Source organism: Bombus huntii, chromosome 9, assembly GCF_024542735.1.
Source record: "Bombus huntii isolate Logan2020A chromosome 9, iyBomHunt1.1, whole genome shotgun sequence".
NCBI lineage: Eukaryota > Metazoa > Arthropoda > Insecta > Hymenoptera > Apidae > Bombus > Bombus huntii.
The window spans coordinates 1,569,380-1,591,535 of record NC_066246.1 but is presented as its reverse complement, the minus strand read 5'-3'; the positions used below and the strand labels follow the sequence as shown (position 1 = coordinate 1,591,535).

General features: G+C 36.5%; 3 protein-coding genes across 5 annotated transcripts; 1 reads left to right on the top strand and 2 right to left on the bottom strand.

The window, feature by feature from the left end:
- The first annotated feature begins 41 nt into the window (after positions 1 to 41).
- LOC126869166 (rab3 GTPase-activating protein non-catalytic subunit) lies at positions 42 to 6,348 on the top strand. 3 transcript variants are annotated; one of them, XM_050625355.1, is made up of 19 exons: positions 42 to 481; positions 550 to 657; positions 789 to 870; positions 969 to 1,095; positions 1,204 to 1,405; positions 1,483 to 1,810; positions 2,025 to 2,468; positions 2,691 to 2,926; positions 3,025 to 3,390; positions 3,471 to 3,671; positions 3,752 to 4,133; positions 4,193 to 4,287; positions 4,362 to 4,613; positions 4,696 to 4,869; positions 4,950 to 5,131; positions 5,210 to 5,431; positions 5,512 to 5,802; positions 5,881 to 6,033; positions 6,121 to 6,348. In XM_050625355.1, exons 1-19 carry the CDS (start codon positions 397 to 399, stop codon positions 6,271 to 6,273), a joined length of 4,083 nt encoding a protein of 1,360 aa, XP_050481312.1. In that variant the 5' UTR covers positions 42 to 396; the 3' UTR covers positions 6,274 to 6,348. The 3 variants fall into 3 exon arrangements, with proteins under 3 accessions (XP_050481312.1, XP_050481311.1, XP_050481313.1); XM_050625354.1 differs by having other exon boundaries at positions 2,547 to 2,926; XM_050625356.1 differs by lacking the exon at positions 42 to 481 and having other exon boundaries at positions 959 to 1,095; positions 2,547 to 2,926.
- Positions 6,349 to 6,535: 187 nt separating this feature from the next.
- On the bottom strand, positions 6,536 to 11,058 carry LOC126869180 (acylphosphatase-2). The gene is made up of 3 exons (XM_050625389.1): positions 10,453 to 11,058; positions 9,765 to 9,891; positions 6,536 to 6,960 (listed from the first exon to the last, which is right to left on the bottom strand). The coding sequence occupies exons 1-3, from the start codon at positions 10,523 to 10,525 to the stop codon at positions 6,846 to 6,848; spliced, it is 315 nt and encodes a 104-aa protein (XP_050481346.1). The 5' UTR covers positions 10,526 to 11,058; the 3' UTR covers positions 6,536 to 6,845.
- Positions 11,059 to 11,201: 143 nt separating this feature from the next.
- Positions 11,202 to 21,764, bottom strand: LOC126869172 (uncharacterized). The gene is made up of 4 exons (XM_050625371.1): positions 20,253 to 21,764; positions 16,993 to 17,145; positions 13,305 to 13,655; positions 11,202 to 13,068 (listed from the first exon to the last, which is right to left on the bottom strand). Exons 1-4 carry the CDS (start codon positions 20,841 to 20,843, stop codon positions 12,904 to 12,906), a joined length of 1,260 nt encoding a protein of 419 aa, XP_050481328.1. The 5' UTR covers positions 20,844 to 21,764; the 3' UTR covers positions 11,202 to 12,903.
- Between the last annotated feature and the right edge of the window lie 392 nt (positions 21,765 to 22,156).

The following is a 22,156-nucleotide window of genomic DNA, read 5'->3' as shown; positions in this document are numbered from 1 at the left end:
AACACGTGTTCTCCATTTTGACTTAAAATTTGGTATGAATAACGTTTCATATGAATGGTTAATGCGCATCTACATTTTGCTTCTTAGCTAAAGTTGTCAATCCATGTTGACGTTTATGTATTTTCGATTTTTTGATATTCATAACGTATTATTAATGCAATAAGAACGGTGACATTGTATTGAATGTTTATTTACCACGAAATGTGAAGTCTTAGATGAAGAATCTCTGCGATTACTATCCTATTCGCAAGCATATGACAGTTTGTGGTTTATTGTCTTATTGTGAAGTGTCTATCAAAATTTCAATATTCTAATCACCTGAGTAACATTTGTAATATTAGAGTGATCAAAGTTTGAAATTATTCAAAACAGGCATATTAATGTAATTGATTAGATATGTCTTGTCAAATAAAGGGAATTGCAAATCTAACCAATACAAGCAATATTAAAGAATTACTTTTTGGAGATTCTACTAGAAGACGTAAGTTACTGTATTCTTTTGTTTTGTCTCCTAAAGGAATGGTAAATGTCAGTGTCAACATTTTTTAGATGACATTCCACAAGATGAATTACCACTACAAGACTGTTTTATATCATTATCATCAACTGGAGATGTTCTTGCTATGGCGAATAATACAAAGATGATTATATTAATTTGTATGTCTCATATTATTGAATTTTAAATAGTATATTTCTACTATGTAATATATATAACTTGTTTAAAAATGGCAGTATATTGAACCTAGAATATTTAATTATTTATAATTAATATAATAATTTCATATTAGCAAGGTGGGATTCATTAGAACCAGATGAAGCAAAAAATAAATTTCATATGATATGGTATGGTGAAGTTGCAAAAAAAGATAAGTAAGTCTTTATTATAATAATGTTATGTTAATTTTTGTATCTTTTTATTATGATAAATTTCTTTGAAAATATGTCCATATATTGAAAGTGTTTTTTAGTGAATGGATAACATCTATAATCTGTTTACCATTATTGTCATTGGGAAAAGCTAGCAGTGGCACTAATCCAGATTGGACATGTATTATAGTTGGTTTTAATACTGGTTTTATCAAGTTTTACACAGAAGTAAGTCAAGTTTAACTACATGTGTGATAATCATTCAGAAAATGTAATCCTTACAGTTAAACTAAATTATAATAGAGATGAATATAAAGTTATTTATTTTTTACTTAGACAGGTGCATTATTATTTGGGGAACAATTGCATAATGAACCAGTTGTGGGATTAAAATGTCAATCTTTTCGTTCACCTAAACACGTAGGTGATATTGGTTTGGCTGAAGAAGTTCATGTGACATATAATAGTGTTGTGTGTGTCTTGCAAGGTTTTCCCTTGTTTTCCACATTAAGAGCATGTAGGAATTATTTAGCTAGAGGTATAGAAATCAAAATTATGTTATTATTCTATTGAAATTTAATATTTATAATAATATGTTTTTTTTTTTACTTAAAGTTCAAGCAAACTGTGATGACCTACCACCTATTACAAATTTATCATATAAGAAATGGGGTTATAAAAGCCAAGATATTGTAAATGATTCAGAAGTAATTGGTACTACTTCTGTAAATAGCTTTGATCATCTAATGACAGCTTCAATTTGTGGTGGATATAACGCATCTTATAGATCTAGTGCACCACAGCATAATTTAGTTCTTGTGACTGGTAAACGTCCATTTGTTGGTTTTCATTATGCCTTAGAAGGTGGTTCAGCTCCAGTTCTATCAGATGTTGCAATAGCAATGGCCAGCAAACTAGCAAATGCTATTGGAACTGCTGTTCCGTAAGTGTTGCATAATAAATTCATGTTATGCATTTATTGTCAAAAGAATATGCATCATCAAAAATCATCTGCAAGAAGAGATATAGTTAAACTACATTACTTGAATGTCACATACAATGTTTTAATAATTGAAATTTTAATTGTTAACCATGTCATTATAAATATAGAGAGTTTTGCAATTATATATCATTTCTTTACTATTCTTTCTGTTTAGTTGGCTTCCTCTCAATTGGGGAAATTCAAAACATCAGGCATCGCTCGAAGCATCAAAAACTAGTACTCATGAACCAGTTGAACCAATGACTTGTAGATTTGGCTTAAGTGATGTTATGAGAGAGGGTTATTCGATAATATCCAGTCCAAATAAAGCACTGTCAGTAATATTAGATGCAATGGGCAGAGTATTATTAGTAGATAACAGATATTGCATAGCTACAAGAATGTGGAAAGGTTATAGAGATGCACAATGTGGTTGGATTGAAGTGGAGGAAGAAAAACATTCTGGAATGCACAAAGGATTTACTAAGTTTAAACAGACTCCGCAATTGCGTTCTGCTTTCTTTTTAGTTATTTATGCTCCGAAAAAAGGTGTAATAGACATATGGAGTACTCAACAAGGTCCTAAAATTACTACATTTACTGCTAGTAAACATGGACGGTGAGTAACTCTCCTTTTTAGACATTTCTATTGGCAACTGATGTAAAATTATTGGTTTAAGTGAGTGTTATTGTATAGATTACTTTATATCAATTATGGTCTTCTTGGTGTAAATGATAATGTACATCTATCAAAAAATAAACCACAATATTCGTGTGTATTTATGGATCCACTTGGAGGTTTGAAGGAAATTACAGTACCATTTCATTTTGCTCTTAATAGTAAAAATGGGAAGAGAGCACGTGATATACATATACTTAAAAAATTGAAAACATTTTTACGAGAAGAAGATTTTGAATATGAGAAATTAATATCAGAAATTGAGAGTGTGTGTTCAGATTTGAAGAGTAATGAAATAAAAGTACAAACATTGGAAATGTTAATGTCAAATAAAAATATTATTCCTGATGCTTTACTCGCAGCTACAAATTGTTTTATCAAAAAACTAGATGAATATGGTACGTACATATTTATTATTAATACATAGTTCTATACAAGGTTTTATTCCGCCAAACTGTTATTTGAAATAATAAACACAATAATTTTTATATTACAGAAAAAGAAGAAATGGAACCTACAACAAAAACACTTTATTTATTAACAACACAGTTGCAGCAAATAATTAACTTTTATAAGCATATTAAATCTCAGTTTGATACACCAGAGTATAATGTTTCTATAGATGATAATAATACAAGTTTACCTTTGACTTTGTTAACTACTGAGAAAGAAGTGCACAGAATTTTTGAATTGTTTAATAAAATAAATAGTTACACGTGTTCAGATTCTAGTACAGAATGTAGAGTAAAATTTAAAGAGGATGGAAGAATATTTTTAGATTTTTTATCTTGTTTCGAGTTTGGAACATCAGGATTTATAGATATTAAAAAAGACATAAAACCAGAAAAAGAACATCAGATTTGTAAGTATTTTAGTATGTAATTTTAGGAATATGTATTTTATTAATATATTATTTATTAATAATTAGGCTTTTTCTTTTAGCTCAATTAATGTATAAAGGCTGCGTATATTCGTATGATAGAATTGAGACATGGAAAGAAGTCGCTAAAAGTAGTAACATTCAACCATTCGTTTTCATGAAATTTGCTTTAATATACTGGCTCAATAAGAAACGGGACGTATCTTTAGAACTAGAACTAAAACAATTTACGCAGCTCTTAAATGCTATTTGCTCAATAGCCAGTAAGTTCGGAGAATATATATCGTTAATGAGTCTAAATTCTTGTTGTCATAAAATAAACCTTATTTCTATATCTATATAGGTGTTAAAGAGATATGTGCAGAATATAATGAAATATCTTTATGGTGGAAAAAGGTTCGTAATATTCTTTTGGATTCAACAAATCCATTTAATGCACTTACTGCTGCTTTGATGTGCAGAGCTGTTGCAATGTCTGTAGAAAAGTATAGAGAAAAGTGCAATAAAAAAACTGAGGATAATAATGTTCAAGAAGAAAAAGGTATCAAAAATAAGAATGATATGAAAGAGATAAAGCAGCATCAAGATTCTATTAACAATTTAAAATCAGACGATGAACTGTATAACTTGACAAATGAATGGGAAGATATTACTAAAGATACTTGTCAATTTACGTTGCTTATTGGAAATCTTGAGGATATTGCGATTTTAGATGCTATTGTAAGGTAATTAGTAATGAAATTTGTTTGTAAGTATCATAATGCTTATAAGATTTTAATTTCAGCCAAGAACCTCCATCAGATACTACAACGCAATTTTTTGCACTACCATTTGTAAAATTTGATATATCTTTAGGATCTGTTCTCTCAAAAGGGAAAGGTATTATACCGTTGTAGTTACATGTTATAATACTATCAAAGAACGTATTTTTTATCTTATATCATTATAATTAGGTTCTGTATCGGAGATAGTTGCAAAATGGATTACTTCTACGGGTATTGACCCTTCTCAATTAGTAGATACAACAGATACGGAATTCGATCACGCACGTCCAACAAATGATTCTTTAGAAGTACTGAATTCTTCAGACGAAATTTGTAACGTCGATGATGTTTTACAATCTAATGTAGAAAAGCCTCTTTCAGAATCTCTTGATACAGAAAGTGAAGAGAAAGATAGTACAAATGCTAATATATGTATTTTAGGTAAAGAAAAATAGCATCTTTATATTAACATTTTTTAATGGTCTTCTAGATTGTATTATGCATTTTTCTTTTTGATTTTCAGAAAGAATTAAATTATTAAAAGGCCATTTTCCATACAGTTTGACAACTAGTGTTCTGCTAGCTAATATCTGTTGGGAATTTGCTATGTCGTGGAATAAAGATATTTCGCAATTGAAGTCGCTCGAAGCTGCATTATGTGTTTTACGACAAATACCAATGAAACGTATGAGGCATGGTGAGAGAAGATTCTAGAAATTATTCGTTTTATATATTATACGTTTTTGTTATTTTGTAAATAAATTACTTCCTTGTTAGGTGTTTGTTGCTTATTATGGTCAGTTCATATAAAAAAACGAATGGAAGCAGTTGCAAAATTAATTAATAAGCTTGGAAAACTGCCAAAAGAGAGATTGTGTATGCAGGAAATCGGTTTATCTGATGCTCAAGCAGTTATATTTCTACAAGATTGCGTCACATTTTTAGAAATATTCATCGACGTAAGTTTTTGATAGATCAATGCTTTGTGTAATATAAAGTTAATTAAAGCGATATAAATATATTTTATGTCGTACTAGTCTGAAATGCTCGAAGTAGGACAGAATATTGTAATTAAATCAGAAGAACTATGGGAAGTATGCACTTCCGGCCCACAACCCTTTGCTGCATTAGCTATTTTTCAAGCACCCGCTTGGTACGATCTAATCATGTTACATCTACAATTAGCTAACGTCTTACATATGATAGCGCATTTTAATTTGAAAGTTCTAAAACCATTAAATAATTTGTTTGATTCTGTGGTGAGTAAATCAAAAGTATCGTTTATGAAATTTACATCTATATTTATAATTTTTATGCACGCTGAATTCTAAATATATAGGTACAGCCATACTTCTTCCAATCAATGGCAGACAAAGTAATGCTAACATGGTACAGAGACGATAAAAGAGATAATTTAAGAACCACGTTTTTATGCAGAATAATTAATGCATCAATGGATTTTATCCATCAAGAAACAATAGATGGTAAAATGAGTAGTTCGATGCAAGCTATTCAATGGATGAGTAAATGTCAAACATTAGCATCTATTTGGAAAATAAGTAACGATGAACTAAGGATACATCAAGTTTGTCAATTATATGTGATTGGTTTTGACCGACTAGCAGAGGAAGTAAGTATAAGCAGGATTACAATTTAATATATTCAATAGCATACCACAGAATAGGAAACATTTGTCATTTTGAGATAGGTTGTTACAGCTGTAAACGATGTTGAGAAATTAGCAGAAGATCTTCTGCCGATTGCTGGAAGAAGAATGATGGCATATCTTTCAAAATCACCTGACCTTTTAGAGGAAGTTTCTCGTATAAGTCCAGCTCTTACGAAATACTTGGAAAGTCTCGTAAGTTCTACATATCATAAAATTTATTTCGAACATTTTATTCTTAATAAATTTTAATATTAGTATAAATGAGATTACTATTTTTAGGATGTGCCGGACGTAATTTATACGAATTGCTCGAACGATGACACTATCGAATTGATACGACGAGTCTCAAGACATTTGCCCGAAACACACTCTAATTATCATCTTGCGCAATTAATGTTAGATGCGGTGTTTATTTACGAGGGAACGACATGATACTGAGATATTTAAGTAAATTAATTTGTTGTAGGGAATGAGTATAATAAATTTATCTGTGCTTTCTGTTTTTAATCCGTTGTATTGAATTTGATGTTTTAAGTAAATATAAAATATATTTGACATGTATCATTAACATCCCATTACATCAGAGGTGCTTGAAACATTGAGATATAACACAGAGATATTTGATCACAACGAACTGTGACATAAATATGCATGTATGTTTACATGTCACATATGATGAATTAAAGAACAAATATTCTATAACTCTATGTGTTTTTATTTAATTTGTTTTTCGTTAAAAATAACTGGATATTTAATCATTTCGAATGATACATCTTACAATTATTAAAATATCTTGTAATTTTCATGCACTAATGTTGCGTAGCTTTTAATCTATGAACAATTTCAATACTTTGAACTATATGTTTTCATAAAGAATCATTTAATTATTTAAGCTTTTTAATTGTTCAAAGTATATCGATGCTTGTTACTTTTCGTGCCTTTAAGTACATCTTTTCGATTTAACTTCCAAAGAAACGTGACATTGAAAAAAAAAAATAGTTTAATTAAAAACGTATTGCAAATCCCTTGTATTGTAGCCTACTAATGCCTTCCCAATTTGTAAATTCACAACGATCAATCTGACTACCTGGACTTCCAACATTCGTTAGCCATTGTGACCTGAAACAAGAAAACTGATTATAGTAGGAAAACGGGTTATCATGTATTTACATAATTTGTGATACAATTAGAAACTATTGTTTAAATTACTAATGAGGAGATTTACGTAATTTCTTCTCTTAACATTTACAATCTGGCAATTCTGGCTGCAACTTATTTACAAACAGCTGACAGATATCCGATTGTATTTCCGCTTGACATTTTTGTTTTTATTGTCTATTATTAGTTTTACGATGTTTGCGTATTTTATGATGATATTACGATTTTATCACTATGCAATTCTTCTCGTCAAAGGAGAAGAGAACATTAGTCTCGCTCTATTATTTTCGAAACAAAGGATTATATAAAAATTAAATTTTTTCATTAAAAACGTCGAATTGAATTAAATTTATGACAACTGAATTTAACTTCTATATTTATCGTACAAAGTATTTACGAAATATTAGTGTACGCAAGTTTAGATTATTCATTAATAAAGCCTTAATATCATCCGTTCTCTACACGCGTTGAAATCACTGCAGTGTTCATTTCCGCGTCTGTTTCATAGAATGTGGAATTTGCATAATATCATCAAGCTATTTCAGCTCGACAAAATAGTAGAGCAAATTTCTCGTAAACGACGTCTGTCAAATTAAAGATAGTCTGTAAAATTGATTAATAAATTAATCGTCAAATAAGAACGAATTAAATGTGCAAATTGTATACGCAACTATCTTCGATAGTGACGAGTATAGTTTCACACACTTCGCAATTATAATTAGCGGCTAATCAGACCGAGTTCAGATATTTTAAGCGGCTCTATCGAAGTAGGATCTTTAAAGTCGATCAGCTGTCTCGCGACAACAACAGTGACGAGCCATTGGCGCACTGACTATCCCATTTATCATCGATATTCTGAATTCAGCATTTCGCTTGTGAAACATCTACGATGATTACACAGTGAAAGATTTATACGAATTCCTGAACTTATCCTTAAACTGAACAGAAGTTTGTTTCATTAAAAAAAAAAAAAAAAAAAAAAAAAAAAAAAAAAAACAGCTTTATGTTTTTGTCTTCGATTAAAATATGAGCGCACAACGATGCGAATTCAGTGAGATTTTATTATTCGAATCAATTTTCTTTTCCTTCTTGGCAAAAGAATTTCCCTATTGTATATAAATAACATTTGCGGCATACAAAGATAACGACAAACGAAGAAACAACGTATTTGAAATGAGGTTCCTGGACGAATTCCTTCTGGGGAGAAGCCAGAAACCAATGTTTCGTCCTCGACCGAGCTATTTTCTTTGACTTCAGGTTCACGAGCAGCGGAAATTCGACCGCGAAATCAGTCTCATGACATGTCTCTTAAAGTATATAAGTGTTTAATGCCTACGTTCAAGTTTATATTTATTCGTACGACAACAGCAATTGTTGTTCGCCCGAGAGAAATAATTTATCTTTCTGGTATCTAGTTTCTTCTCTCTCTACGCAATTGGCAAAATATATGGATCAGTAGGTCTGGCTCACTTCTCTAAATAACGATTACATCCTTCTCATCTTATTCTTTCTCTGGCGTTCCTTACGAAGAATTCGTTGCTCTTCTTTTATATCCTTATTAAGATGAACCATATCACCGCTCATTTAATTTCTCGTCATCGTCGGTCTAATTTGTAAGCGAATTGCAAGTATCATTCAGTTATGATCGTTTCGGTGAAATCGACAGAATCAAACGATTAATACGTCCAATTCTGAGTGTTCTCAGAGAACATACTTCAGATCTGAGTCAGCATGTGCTTTTACGGTACGTGCGTGATATCGAATTGAACGTGGCATGTCAATTAAAAATCCCAATAGTTTGATTAAATAGCTTGCGGAATAATTCATGTATCTCCGGCGCGTGTTTTCCACGTAACGAAAATATATTATTTGCCGAAGAATCGTACGCGATAGAAGCGGTTGGTTGACGATAGTCGGAAACCGGAGCGATTCGGCGATAACTCGGGAAGGAAAGAGACAACGACGCGGTCCGCGCTATTATTTCATTAGATCATTATTAAAGCCAGGCCCAACTACCTAATGACCGTTACTCGGCAATTTGCGGCTAAGGTCACGCGATTTTACGGGAGCACTGAATTCGTGAGCTTACGTTAGCGCGCGTGTGTCATCAATTCGCGGAACGAAGGAGAAGATCGGAAGGTAAAAGGAAGAAAAAGACGAAAGAAAGGGAGATCGAGAGTTCGTATTCTTCTACACCTGATGCACAAAACGTTCTACGGAAGGGAGTTTAATCCACACACTCGCGAGTTTCTTTTCACGTTTACGATTTCTTTCCACATAATCTCGTTCTTTCGAAAATTCCAACTTTAAACTTGGGATTTAAATTGAACCTATGATGTTATAATAATGAAGCTTTTGCGTAACATTCGATTATCATTATTCATTCGTAACTGCAACTGGTTAAACAGAAAAATAACGTTAAACGTAAGTAACGTTACGAAAGATTACATATTGCGATCATTATTTCGAACAACAGGCATATCTGGGTTAATTCGACGAATTTATTCAGTTGTTCGAACGAACCAACGAACAAACGAAAGGAACGAAGCTCGGTTTTCCCTTCTTTCTACTTGTTTTCTTCCTGAGCGCAGCGAAGAAAGCTAAGAGGGGGAATATGTTCTCTGCAAATTTGCCTTATTTTATCTCTCTTTCTTGGTAATCAGAGGAACAGATAAATTCGAACAAAAATGAACTTTCACGTTGTTTACCGATCGGCGCCACCGACGGTTTGTGCAAAAACTTCGTGACAAGGAATCGCAACTCACATCTGATCGATGAGCGCACGTGGTCCCTGCATTTTTCCGAGTATCGTGCCGGACTTGGTGTTCTTCACCCAGCCGCAAATCCCCAGTTGCTGACATATGTCCCTCACGTACTTCGGGAAATAGACACCTGACGAAAAATATGCACAGTTTAAATTATGTAATAACGATGCGAAAGAATGAAAATACGAAAAACAGATTTCATTATTTTTAGCTCTATTATACCGTCGTCCCACTGATGTTCCTCATTTGCCGATGTCTCATCGACAATTATTCAATTCAAACCGAATTAGGCAGTGACAAGTTAAATTTTACAAGAATCTAGATATAACCTTGAACTTCCTCAAGAATATTACCAGCAAAGTAACAAACCAAATTGTCACCATTTGAAGCAACAGAGATTCGTTCGTTAGTCGTCCGATCGAACCGAAGAATACGAAGAAAATTCACAAATTTTCTCTCCTCTCCATGTTAATTATCCATTGTTGCAGCGTCCGCTATCTTACAATTGACATATCACTGCGTCCAACGCACATTTCTTTCGACCTTGACGTTCTATTCGTCGCAAGCCGTGGTCCCCGTAATCGTAGTAAAACAACGCGAGAAATATCCGAACGAATGTTTGGTTTTAAATGAAACAACATTAACCGAATACTCGTTGATCTCCTGGCCAATAAAACTACACTCTTACCCTGCACCTTGCCAAAGACCTCGAATTCGACGGAAAGTAGAGGTTCATTGCAGAGAGGGTCGTCCGCTGCCATTTTACCAGGCGAAGGGGGAAAAGTCGGGTCACCTTAGCTCCACTTCTTCGATTTGTGAAAATTCGAAACGTTCCCGGTACGCGATCAGCATACAGAACACGCTCGTTGCTTGGCGAAGATTTCTTTTCGTTCTCTCTGACGGCCACTCTCTTCACCTTTCGCTGTGATACGACCTACCGACTGATTCTGATCATTGCACCACGGCGTCGCGACGCCTCAAATAGACTCCCCACCATGTCGAGTAGAATCCAATTGCGATCGATCGAAAATCGATCAACCACGACCACTAATCATTGTTGTTACCCATGTGTATCGTCCTTCGACCGTCCACGTCTTTTCTCGGGGACCTTTTTCTATATTTTTAATCGCCCTTCGCGTATTTTCTTTTTTAGTCACTCATTCATAGTCGTACGCATAGTCTTCTTGGCAGATCGGCTCACGACATGCTGGCGTTGTGATTCAATTTGAAAACGATGGAAAGAGGTGGAATTGTTCTATCAACTTTTTCCGTTTACCGTTATTTTTATCGATAAGAATTTGCGCTGCCGCGATTAATTATATAGTATAGGTAAAGTAAGCATTGTAAAAGTGTCTTCGGTTTAAAGGATACCATAACGGATGGGTTAAAGACTGTTATAATAACGATATAAATAATGTAAAGCCGAAGGTTCGTAAGCTTAATTCTTTCTTTTTTATTTCAACGAATGTGGTAAAAGTCGCGTATACGAGCGTATAAATATATGTGTGTATATCGTTGCTCCTGTCATATGAAACAGCCTGCAGAATCTTGCGATGGCAATACGCGTGTTTAGAGAACGATGTTCGAGCGTTCGAGCGATAATTGACATTCCGATTAGTTGGCTTTTTTGATCGACCGCGATCGATTCCGGTTTTCTGCGGGACGTCGGACTTCCGGTGCAACGGCTGGCACATTGTTCATTGTGAAAATATTAAATGTAGGCCAGGAGGGCAGCCGCTTATCGTCGAACTAGCCACTTCCCATCGATGTGCCAGCCGCCCATTGTCCCGTCATTATTCCAGTTAATTAATTATTAGTACGCCATGACGTCGTAATTGATGTACAAGAGCAAAATCTGCGGGGTGTACAGGATGCGGGGGAGAAGGTTATAACCCATTTATAATGATCGTATCCAGTCTATTACCATTGTCATCATCAAGGTCTCATCTAACGCTAGGATCACAAGCGTACGCTCAAAGGTTAAATTCGATAATGCTCGATCGAATGGAGCACCGACGATCAGAGTGGCGACTAACGATGACTAGAAATCCTATGGAATCGACGCTGACCAACACTTTTCATCTTGTGATATTCTCTCGTTATTTATTTCAAATAATCACGAGTCCTTATTAACTAATCGTTTCACGTGAAATAAATCGGTTGAGTAAATTAATCGGGTCACGGATAGTCGAAACATTCACTGATCGAACACGTTCGTTTGATCGTCTATCGATCTTTCGTATTTCACTGTGTCATATCGATCTCACAATGACATTATCACGAAAAAACGCACGCATAGTTCGATCTCTGAATCAGCGTTCCGATCAAAGCGCACGGATTCGTCCCACGGAATCGCTCTGAATTTTGAACGAATCGTCGAGTAGTAATCGCCATGTACGTGTTTCTATACGTGTGTATACACGTACCTTCTAACGTGTAAAACTTACGTTTAACGACACGCCTGTGTGTACGCTGTCGTGAACAAAGCAAGTTCGGTTTCGTCTCGTCGACGTCTCCGGATGCACTCGCACAGATCCGCGCTCGAAGCACTCACAAAGTCAGAATTATATACATTCGGTTTCTTGTACTTACACGTCCACCTACCCACTCACTCACACACACACACACACATACACATGCATGCACACAATTCCTTATATACATATAATCGTCACTCTTTCACAGCCATTCGCTGAATTCATTGTACGAACTTGCCCGATTCCATTCTCTTCTCTTGCATATCGATTTACCTATTCGATTAACTTAAATCGGTGTTCTAAACATCTATCTGCGTGTCTACCTACGTTTATCTGTCGATCTATACGGCTATTTCACTATTCGTTGTGTTAAATTCCATCGTCTACCTGTCTACTCGTTGTTGCTTTACAAACTTCTCGACGACTTCAATATGAAGCCCGTGTATCCTGTATTGTGTTGGAAAAGTTTCCGTGACCCTGAACTTATCACTTGATACAATCACTGGCCGAGAGCACAAAATAGTATAAACCGATTCCTCTTAAAGTATGTTCCTTCCATAGCCGGTTTTTCTTTCTGTATTTTGATATTGCACGAGGATCGGCGAGAGTATCAGAAAGGGAATTCAGTCGAATTCTTGGAGTCTTGTTTCTCGGTGTTTATATTAGACGAGAGATTCAGGATTCGTTGGTAGAATAGTCGTGGCGGTGCTGTTCGATAGAAGCGCGCCATTTTCGGTGTCTTTGGTATTTCCATCTGGTCGAGGCCGAAAGTCCTTCGAGGCAACCAGCAGGTTTCGTCGTCTCGCTTCCTTCTTCTCGCGTTCGACCTGCAAGCAGACGATCATCGTTCGTTTAGACCGATGTATTGAAATTTATATCGCTATATATCTCAAGTGAACAATGACGTTTGATCATAAGTAAGCTAAAATGAAAAATAGTCGATCGTTAATGCATTAGGAATGTAAATTACATTCAGGCGATAATTTAATTTGCAATTTTTTTCTTTAATAAAATCAAAGTCTAAACAAAATCAAAACTAAACAGACTCCATCTATAGGCTAACCTTGAAGAATAATCGAAGATAGTGGCAAGGAAATACGACGCATTTGCCGTCGTCCTCCTCGGCGTCGATGTAAACGCCGCGAACGAGGATGGAATTGCTGCAGTTGAGAAGCACGAGGAATACGAAGCACCCAACGTGGGTGATCCAACAGGACAATTCTCGGTTATCCGGGACCAGCCACAGATCCAATACGTTCCAGATGCCACGCCAAACATTCACCGTGCCCAGGAAGCTGAGCAGCAGGAAACCATCGGCCGCTATTAAACGGGCCCAGCCTTGAAGACGAGCACACGCGTACCGCATCAATGGTTGCAAGGAAAACGTCACCGTCACTATCACGTATCCGATGGCCTGCAATTGCACCCGACAATTGTTCAAATATATAATAAACAGAGAGAATCATTGGCAGTTGCAAATTATTCATTTTAGGTGTCCCGATTTACCAATTTGATAATATCGTTGATCAAAGTGACTCAGAATTATTTTAGATGGAACAATTGTCGAATGTTGTCTTTTATATTTTCAGCTGCTCCATTTGTATTACGTTTTTTTATTTCATTGTTACATCTTTGAAACCCATTTTTATGTCTTTTCCTCCCTTTGCGAATATTTTTTAATGTATTCGATTTCTCTTCTCTTTGGCATGTTTCTTATTTCTTATTTCTTGAAATTTTATATATATATATATAGAAATGTAATAAGTACAGTGAGAAACGAATGAAATAAGATTTATGTTACTCGTAAGTCGATACTCTTATACAGCATTAGGTTGATCTTCCTCTGTTTCTTATATCTATCTTTTTACAAGGAAAAATTACAATTCGTCTTTTGACAAATCCTACAGTCGATTTTGTTCTGTTTGTCTGATGCACTCGATTGACTTTGCCGAGAAAACAGCTCGTCAATGACGTTTTCGTTCTCGTTGATCAGAGTTTTCAGCGAATCAACCGACGACAAATAGTTGGCCGCTGTTTCACGGTTTCGAAGCGGCATTACGAGCGAGTAAATGCGTGAATTGGATGACCCTCGCGCAATCATCGACCCTCTTGAGGATTTACATTATCGCCATCATCGTGCAAATCGTATCTGGTAGATTTCTCGTAAGGATTTCAAACACGATTCGAGAATTTCACATTATTCGAAAAATTCTGCCAAATTTTTCAAATCGATTTCATCTACTCAAACTTACATCCGACGATATTTGGAAGGTTCATTGAATCAGTCATTAAACTGATATCGAGCATCGTCGAGTAAATACCATCGTGATATTATCAATGATCGCGCATAAGTGTTTTTTAAAATTAACAATAAGCTACTCTTATCTTTGCATTTTAAACCGATGCGTTAACCTTCGATAAGCGTAACAAGACGGTTTATTTTCCTATTCAGATTTGTTTCTCAAACTTCCTAAGAAACAGTTGCATCAGCAGAATAGTCGTATCAAATATTTCGTAATCAAATATTTACGTTTAAGGGCATTTTCGCATTGCCCGGTCGAAAATAAATTATTGTCGATTACCGCCCGGTATAATGCTCGTTTTCTATGCCACCGTGCTATTTTATTATTTTGTTTTTATTATATAATTTTATTGCCACTCGACTACACACGTAATCGACACGACGGTGTAGAACAAGAGCGTGACACTGGCTGGTGATCGGCCAACATTCATTTTCAACCGGACGATGAAGATCGGACGGCGAAAACCGGACATTGTGAGGATACCCTAATGCTGATTTCGTACCGCAGATATCGATCTACTTTAAAATCGATCGTTCGTCCAGTAGCAGCATCGATAAAGAAGAAGACTGGCGCCGTGGAATTTATTTATTTTTTTTTTTTTTTTGCACGAATCTGGAATTATCGAAATCGATAAATTAAATGCCAAAGTATAGCAATTCGATTTTATTTACTCCAAGTTATCCTACATCGTCGATCTTTCTCTCGATAACTCGAATTCATGCCTTCATCAATACCGTACTATACATTGAACTGGTACAATTACCTGATTTCTAGACAAATCTTATCGTTCGCATCGGCCAGACGTATGTCGCGTCAGATCTCTTTCGAACACGCCGCGATCGCGTTTTTTATTCTCCGCCAATCATGCAGCGGGGAAAAAGTCGCAACAGTCGAATGTTATTGTTGTCGCGGAGGATACATGGCGCCAATTGAATATCATTTTGCAACCGAATAATTCCACGGGTTGTGAGCTTGTGCTCACAATGTCGAAATATTTATGTGGGCTCATCTGTGTTTGCCAACGTTGTAGAAAGAATTTCACGATCGTCGATGTAGAAGAACAACGAAACTTAAACGACGAGTGATCGATGAACAGTATGGCACGCGACACGATTGCGTAAAATCAAAGAGTAAGACTATGGCTACAGTGGATGCACGTTCTGACTGTTGTCCTGGAGAAGTTTCTTACACAATTGAACTATTATGAATGAAATTTTACTGGTCACAAATTAGTAATATCCATAGATTCTTTTCTATTTGATTCTTTTATATCGTTAAATCTAGCTAATTATTTTGTTTAAATCGAGAAATCTGTAACCCACAACTTGTCACCTATCAATCTACTAATATTATTAGTTAGTAAACTATTGTACAAGAGGATCCAGAGTAATCAAACATATACATTTTTATAAATATACACATTCCGATCTTCAGATGTTTCTTTCATCGGAACACGCATCCACCTACTAGAGATACTACGAGGGTGCGCTCAGACTATCGTTACATATTGTTAATATTTATCGATATACCATATTTTCGTTGAGAATCTTGAAATATTGATAATATCGTTGATTGTCCGAAGACACCGTAAGAGAACCATTTCAATGGAGAATTTCGATAGGAATTTCAATAGGAATTTCGATGGATACAGAACGGTTTAATCGCATCGAGTATAGGTCTCCGGCTGGAGATCAACGATCGTCATTATTGAAAAATTAAACAAATCCTCTCGTTGACCGCGTTCTCTCCGCAACGTATTCAGACAAGTAAATGCAGTCCGTAATAAAGTGTCTTTGCGAACACATACATACGTGAACAGTTTTGTCATGTGCCCTCGCAATCATACAATTGGCGAATATTCAATTATACAATCGGACCAACGGCGTGCCGCTCACCGCGCTCTGCGTAGGTGGCACGTTTCAAAATGTCGTTCAACACGTGATTGCTAATGACACCCGATGACACGCGTTCGTTCGATAGGACACTGCTTTATCGAATGTTTGTACGCACACCGCATTTTCACGGATTCACGCGATCTGAGGTGAATAGACTATCGTAACGTGGACGTTTCTTTTCAAATCTTTATTAATCAGCCATGTCAATTGGTGTTTTGCGTTAAATAATCGCACTGAGATTTCTAAACATTAAGAGCTTTTTCACTTTTGTCAATTTAAGAAAAAGCGATTAACATTTTCAATTATTTTTCGACGATGATTACGCTAAGAAGTTATTGTTCATAATAAAAATGCTACGTTTTTATCGTCGAAAAATTTCTTAAGTTCTAAGAACAAATGACAAACATTGTTTATGCAAACGTTGTTTATACGTATGTGCAATGTGCAAAATTTGTTTGTTTCTTGACAGAAAAATTCGAGAACCGTAACAGAGTTCAGATCACCTATCATTTATTAAAATAAAAAAGAGAGAGGAAGCAATAATAATACTCACGAGGGACCCGATCGCAGAATATTCTCGATCTTTGGGAAAAAGATAGAGGTCGAAAAGTATCCAGACACCTCTCCAAACGAACACAACCAACGTACCAACCACTCCAACGCTGAAGGCACAATCCAATAAGTACAACGACCAGTCTCTCGTGTTCTGCAATCAGACAACATAAATAATAGATAAACATCATTTGCAGGTGAGAAATGGGGAAATGTTTGAAGAGAGCGGGAACTATGATAAACAACGCATAGCTATTGCTAATCGCGTATCGCTTACGTCAAAGATTATTTATGACAAAAATAGAGTTCCTAGTTTATCCTACAAGATAAATATATAAGATTTTTGCGAAAATACTATATTTACAATTGAGTATCTTTTTTAACAATAAACAAAATAATATGTAAAACCGATCGACTTCGTCTTTTGAAAATTTCATAATTTTGGTACTACGACATATGATTACGAGGTGTCTGATTTTTCAAAAACAAATTCATATAGTCGTACTTCTAGCGGAGTCGTTTGTTTTAAGAAGTCTCGATTCTGAGAGGGAAAATTATAACAATTCGGAGAAATTTGTGTAACAATTACCTAATTACCTCGAGACGTATCGTCAGTCTCGAGAGGGTTGGCTATTTCCAGGCGAACGAAATTTATTTCATGAAAATTGTTATTTTATTCCTGATGTTTCTCGATTTTCCCGCCTATTTCCTTTAATCTTCCAAAATTATTCTAACGTTGTTTCAGTCGTCGTAAGATGAACTAGAAACATCGTTCGTACATGATGATTTCTTCGCGCGGATCGCTAACTCACGCTTCCCTAAATTCACTGATTCATTGAACATTAAATTGCTGACACGTCGAAAAGGGATGGGGATATTGCTATGACATTGCCGTATTACGAGAAGTGAAAATTGTGGAAGGAGACGTTTAAAACAATATAAACTGAAGCATCGAAAACGATGTCTATCCAAATAATATCTGATAAAGGTGTAAAAAAATGTCTATCTGAAAACGCGCAGCTTGATCTCTTAACGTGATGTACATTTTAACTAAACCGTTCTTCGCTCCAACACTTTCCAATCTATCGTTCGATCCACGGTTTACTTTCGAGAAAGAGAATCGTTTCTATAAATCAAAAGTACAAGAATTTTCCGGTCGACGAACCATTTGTGAGGTAAACTTTCATCCGAGTGTATTATCACCCGTCGACTTTTCGCGACACCCTTCTGTCCTCGATTTTTAAGTGACGGAGAGGACTCAACTGAGTGATAATTAATTCAAGATCATCCCGTTGCGTCTCTTCTTCATTATCATCTTCGATAAATCATTTCTAGACATCGATGAAATAAAACAACGATCGATCAAAAGCCAAATCTAAGAAGAACTGTCTAACTAAAAAGAACTATCAGAATGTTTAAAAATTCCTACCGAATCTTTAGAATATATGTACATAATATCCAGCGTACAATATCGCTTAAAAATTCCAAGTTATAAAACCAGTTGCGTTCTATTCTCGTTCCTTCATCCTCCATTCATCATTCAGCAAACTTTAGATAAATATTCCTTTAGAAAAATTTAGATAAAGAAACACTCGTGTCAGAGATATGAAATATAGACAGAAGCGTGTAATTCGCGTATCTTATCGTTCGATTCTCCATTCGAGTATTCGTTCGATCGAAGGAGAAAGGTTAAAACATCGAAAATTGCGGTTGCAGGCCGTGCTCGTGCGTGTGCAAACTGCACGGACGCGATGCTGTTCGAGTATTGGGAGAGTCAGCCGGAAACTGTGCTTATACCTTGCACATCGCATCGATGCCGTGCATCGCACGGCTCCAGCTTCACCGATGCGTCAAAACACGCTGTCTAGACCTCTTACGTTTCCTACTTAACATTTAGCCCCCTTTCGTTTTTAATGAAAAGCATCGGTGTTCGTGATCATTTTTGCCGAGACGAGTCGATTATTCGACGATTTTTACCATCTTTTTAATTCGTTTATAAGACCGTAAGACATAACCGACTTAAGATTCAACCGATCAATATCTGCAGGATTGAGAATCGTAGTAGCGTAAGACAATCCAATGTTATTTTCCATAAAATAGTATTCTGCGTGTATCGTTCTAAAAGATTCATTACATCTTTTCAATGGAAGCGTGTCGAAGCAGAGAATAAAGTTATGACCAAACCAGCGATTTTTATAGATTTACAGGTAACTCGAAAATGTTCAGAATGAACATAATATGCAAGAATAAAATGTTCAAAGTTTAATGTTTCTTATAATATTTAGCGAGTAAAACAATGGTCTATATTTTAAATTACATTCTTAAAAATTTTGTTACATTACTATGATTTTCAAGCTTATCATAGGGAAAGACCATGCGTATGATGGCGTTTTGTAATATTTACGTTAATCTTAATTAGAAATATATGTTTGATAGCGTAGCTGTGAATATTTATATTTTCAAAAGACACGAATGGTTCACGAGATTTCGTAGCCTTGCGGGTAATTTCATTCAGTCGCGTTACTCGTCACCCATGATAATATCGGTGAAACAGAATGGTAGAATATGAAGATAATCGAAACAAAGCAAGAAGGGTATATATCGTTCTGGTAGCAGGAATAGAAAATTTTCTGCTATCTCGCTTTTAGAAATTGAACGCTTTGAAAATTCGAGAATTCAGAAACACACATCGGTTCTTGTTTGTATCCTTGTCATAATTGATAGCGGTTTAAATTATCATTTCTATCACTTGTTCATACAAAAAGAATTAGAGGAAACAATCGATACGTGAAAAACGAAAGAAGAATTGTCAGAAAGTATAATTTATTTGCCTCGTAATTTACGACAATTACTCTGTATCGCGTATTACATAAAGTATTGAAAGATAACGATTAATACGGAAAAATACGTGAAATATTCAAAGTATACTGTTTTTTATAATGCTTGGAAGGTTAAACAATTTTCTTCCAGGGTTTTACCTTCTTAATTGTATTCTCAGAGATATAAATTTGCATAAAAGTCCGTAGTCCACTGATAATCGAGAAAGATATCGCTACACGGAATACAAAATCGAGTTTGTCTTTCGTGAGACGATATTTCATCAAAGTTCTATTCTAAAAGCTACCTACAAACTTGATTGGATCTCGACCGATCCATACTTAGATCCAACTTTGCGTGAATTTGTAAGCGATCTATCGGACTCTTGCTCTTTCAGCTTCGCGTTTCTACGTTTCTACGGTGTACGAACGATCAGTTACTTACGTTCACGCGAAACATGGTTTGCACTTCGAAGTATCCGGGACACGAGTCCAAGCAAAGGGAGAACGGTGGCGCGGAAATGTTCCTGATGGCACGCATGATCGCCAATGCTAGAAGGCTAACGGCGGTGGTGGCGAAAACGGTGCTCGCTGTGTGTTCCGTGTACAGGTCGAGGGCCTGCCAGGCGCCACGCCATGCATTTACGCAGCAAAACCCGAATACGGCCGTGTAAAGTCTAGATCCAACGTAATACGACAATCTGTGTTTGTCCGGGTGTAAAAGCTCGTTCAGGACGTTCTGAGAAACGTTGAACGCGAACAACCCTATGAAACCGATCACTATCGAGGTCAAGCTGCTGAGAACCGGATCCTCCGGATAGACGTAGACGTCGCTCAAGCCCCAGGTGCCTCTCCAGTAACCAACCACCGCCGGGGCGGCCACAGTAGCCGAGAACACAGTGTCCAAAATAGTGAGTATCGTGTAATGAAAACGACTCGATGACCGACCGCTTAGCCCGCTCGTCATACCGGTGCCACCGCGTAACTCGACCATTCTCATCCAATCCTGATCGAGCCTAGTCGCACCGCTCATCATGCATGATTCGAGGCTGTGATGGTACGCTCTCTTTGGTGGTGCACGCCTTCGGGTCGAGCTTTCGAAGAATTCCACCGAGAGCCTCTCATTATTCGACGAGAAAAGCTGTTCTTTGGTCTTCCAATTGAGCCTCGTTCAATCACGATCGTTGTCAAGTTCAATTCAAAACGGCGGCGACTACTCCCCGCGACCAGTCTCCAGACGATGCTCAACGATCTTAAACGAACTCAGACAAACAATCACGTCTTCGACGTTGACGATTCCCTACCGACCGATGTTTAGGTTTAATCTCGTTGTTGATCGTTCGTCTCGGGTCGAGTCGAGTATCTTAGCCATAACTCCACATTATTGCTTCTAACTACACGAGTATTCGAGGTTAGTAGAGATTCTGCTGGACGATTTCCGGCTTGACGATCAAGCTTTGCAGCGGATCTTCTTAAAGTAATACTGTCTCTGGATCGCAGTGATCATCCTATCGAAGAAGCTTCGTTTGTTGCTTGCACGAAATTCTCTAGGGAACGATTTTCTCGAACAGTGGATACAAAGTCGAAATAGATGTCGTAGTTCCCTCTCGACATTTTCAGACTTCCAGAAACTTTGACATCGCACAGAAACGCACCTGGTCTATTCCAGGGCCGATGCCTATCGTAACTGATAAAAAAGAAACGATGATTTTGCCAGTATTCTCGATTCTCCACAATCTCGTTCGCGTAAAACGTCTCGCTTGCGTCTCCAAGCTCTCGTCTTATCGTTCACTTTCTCGAGGATCGCAATCGCAAGAGCGTAATACTTCGCTGTGGATGATGCACGGATGCACACGGGGCGAGATACGTGAGACCGTCAACCGACAAGTCGGGCTGCGGGTGAGTACTGACATCTGTTCAGTCACCGCTATCTTTTATCAAGTGCTAAGCACAGACCAACACTATCGCATTATCATGAACAGCTTCGTCACACGGGCCATGGCATAGAGAATAGTACGGTGCTCTGCTCTGCTCTCTTCCCTTCCTTCCTCGATCTCTCTCACAACCCCCCACCCATAGGTCGCTAAAGCTACGTGCACGCTTGATGAACGAACGCGGGTACGAGCTTTCGACACCCACCATCGACCAGTTCTAAGAAAGTTCAAAGGCATCGTTTCCTTTCCAAGGTCTCCCAGTGGCAAGAATGATTACGAAAATGTAAAAAATAACGTAAAGGTGAAAAACTATGGTACTAAATTACCTTGCATCGTATCAAATACCTTGTAATCGCAGATATCATTCTGCGTTATTTTGGAAATCATGCATTTAACGTAAATAAATAAACGTATT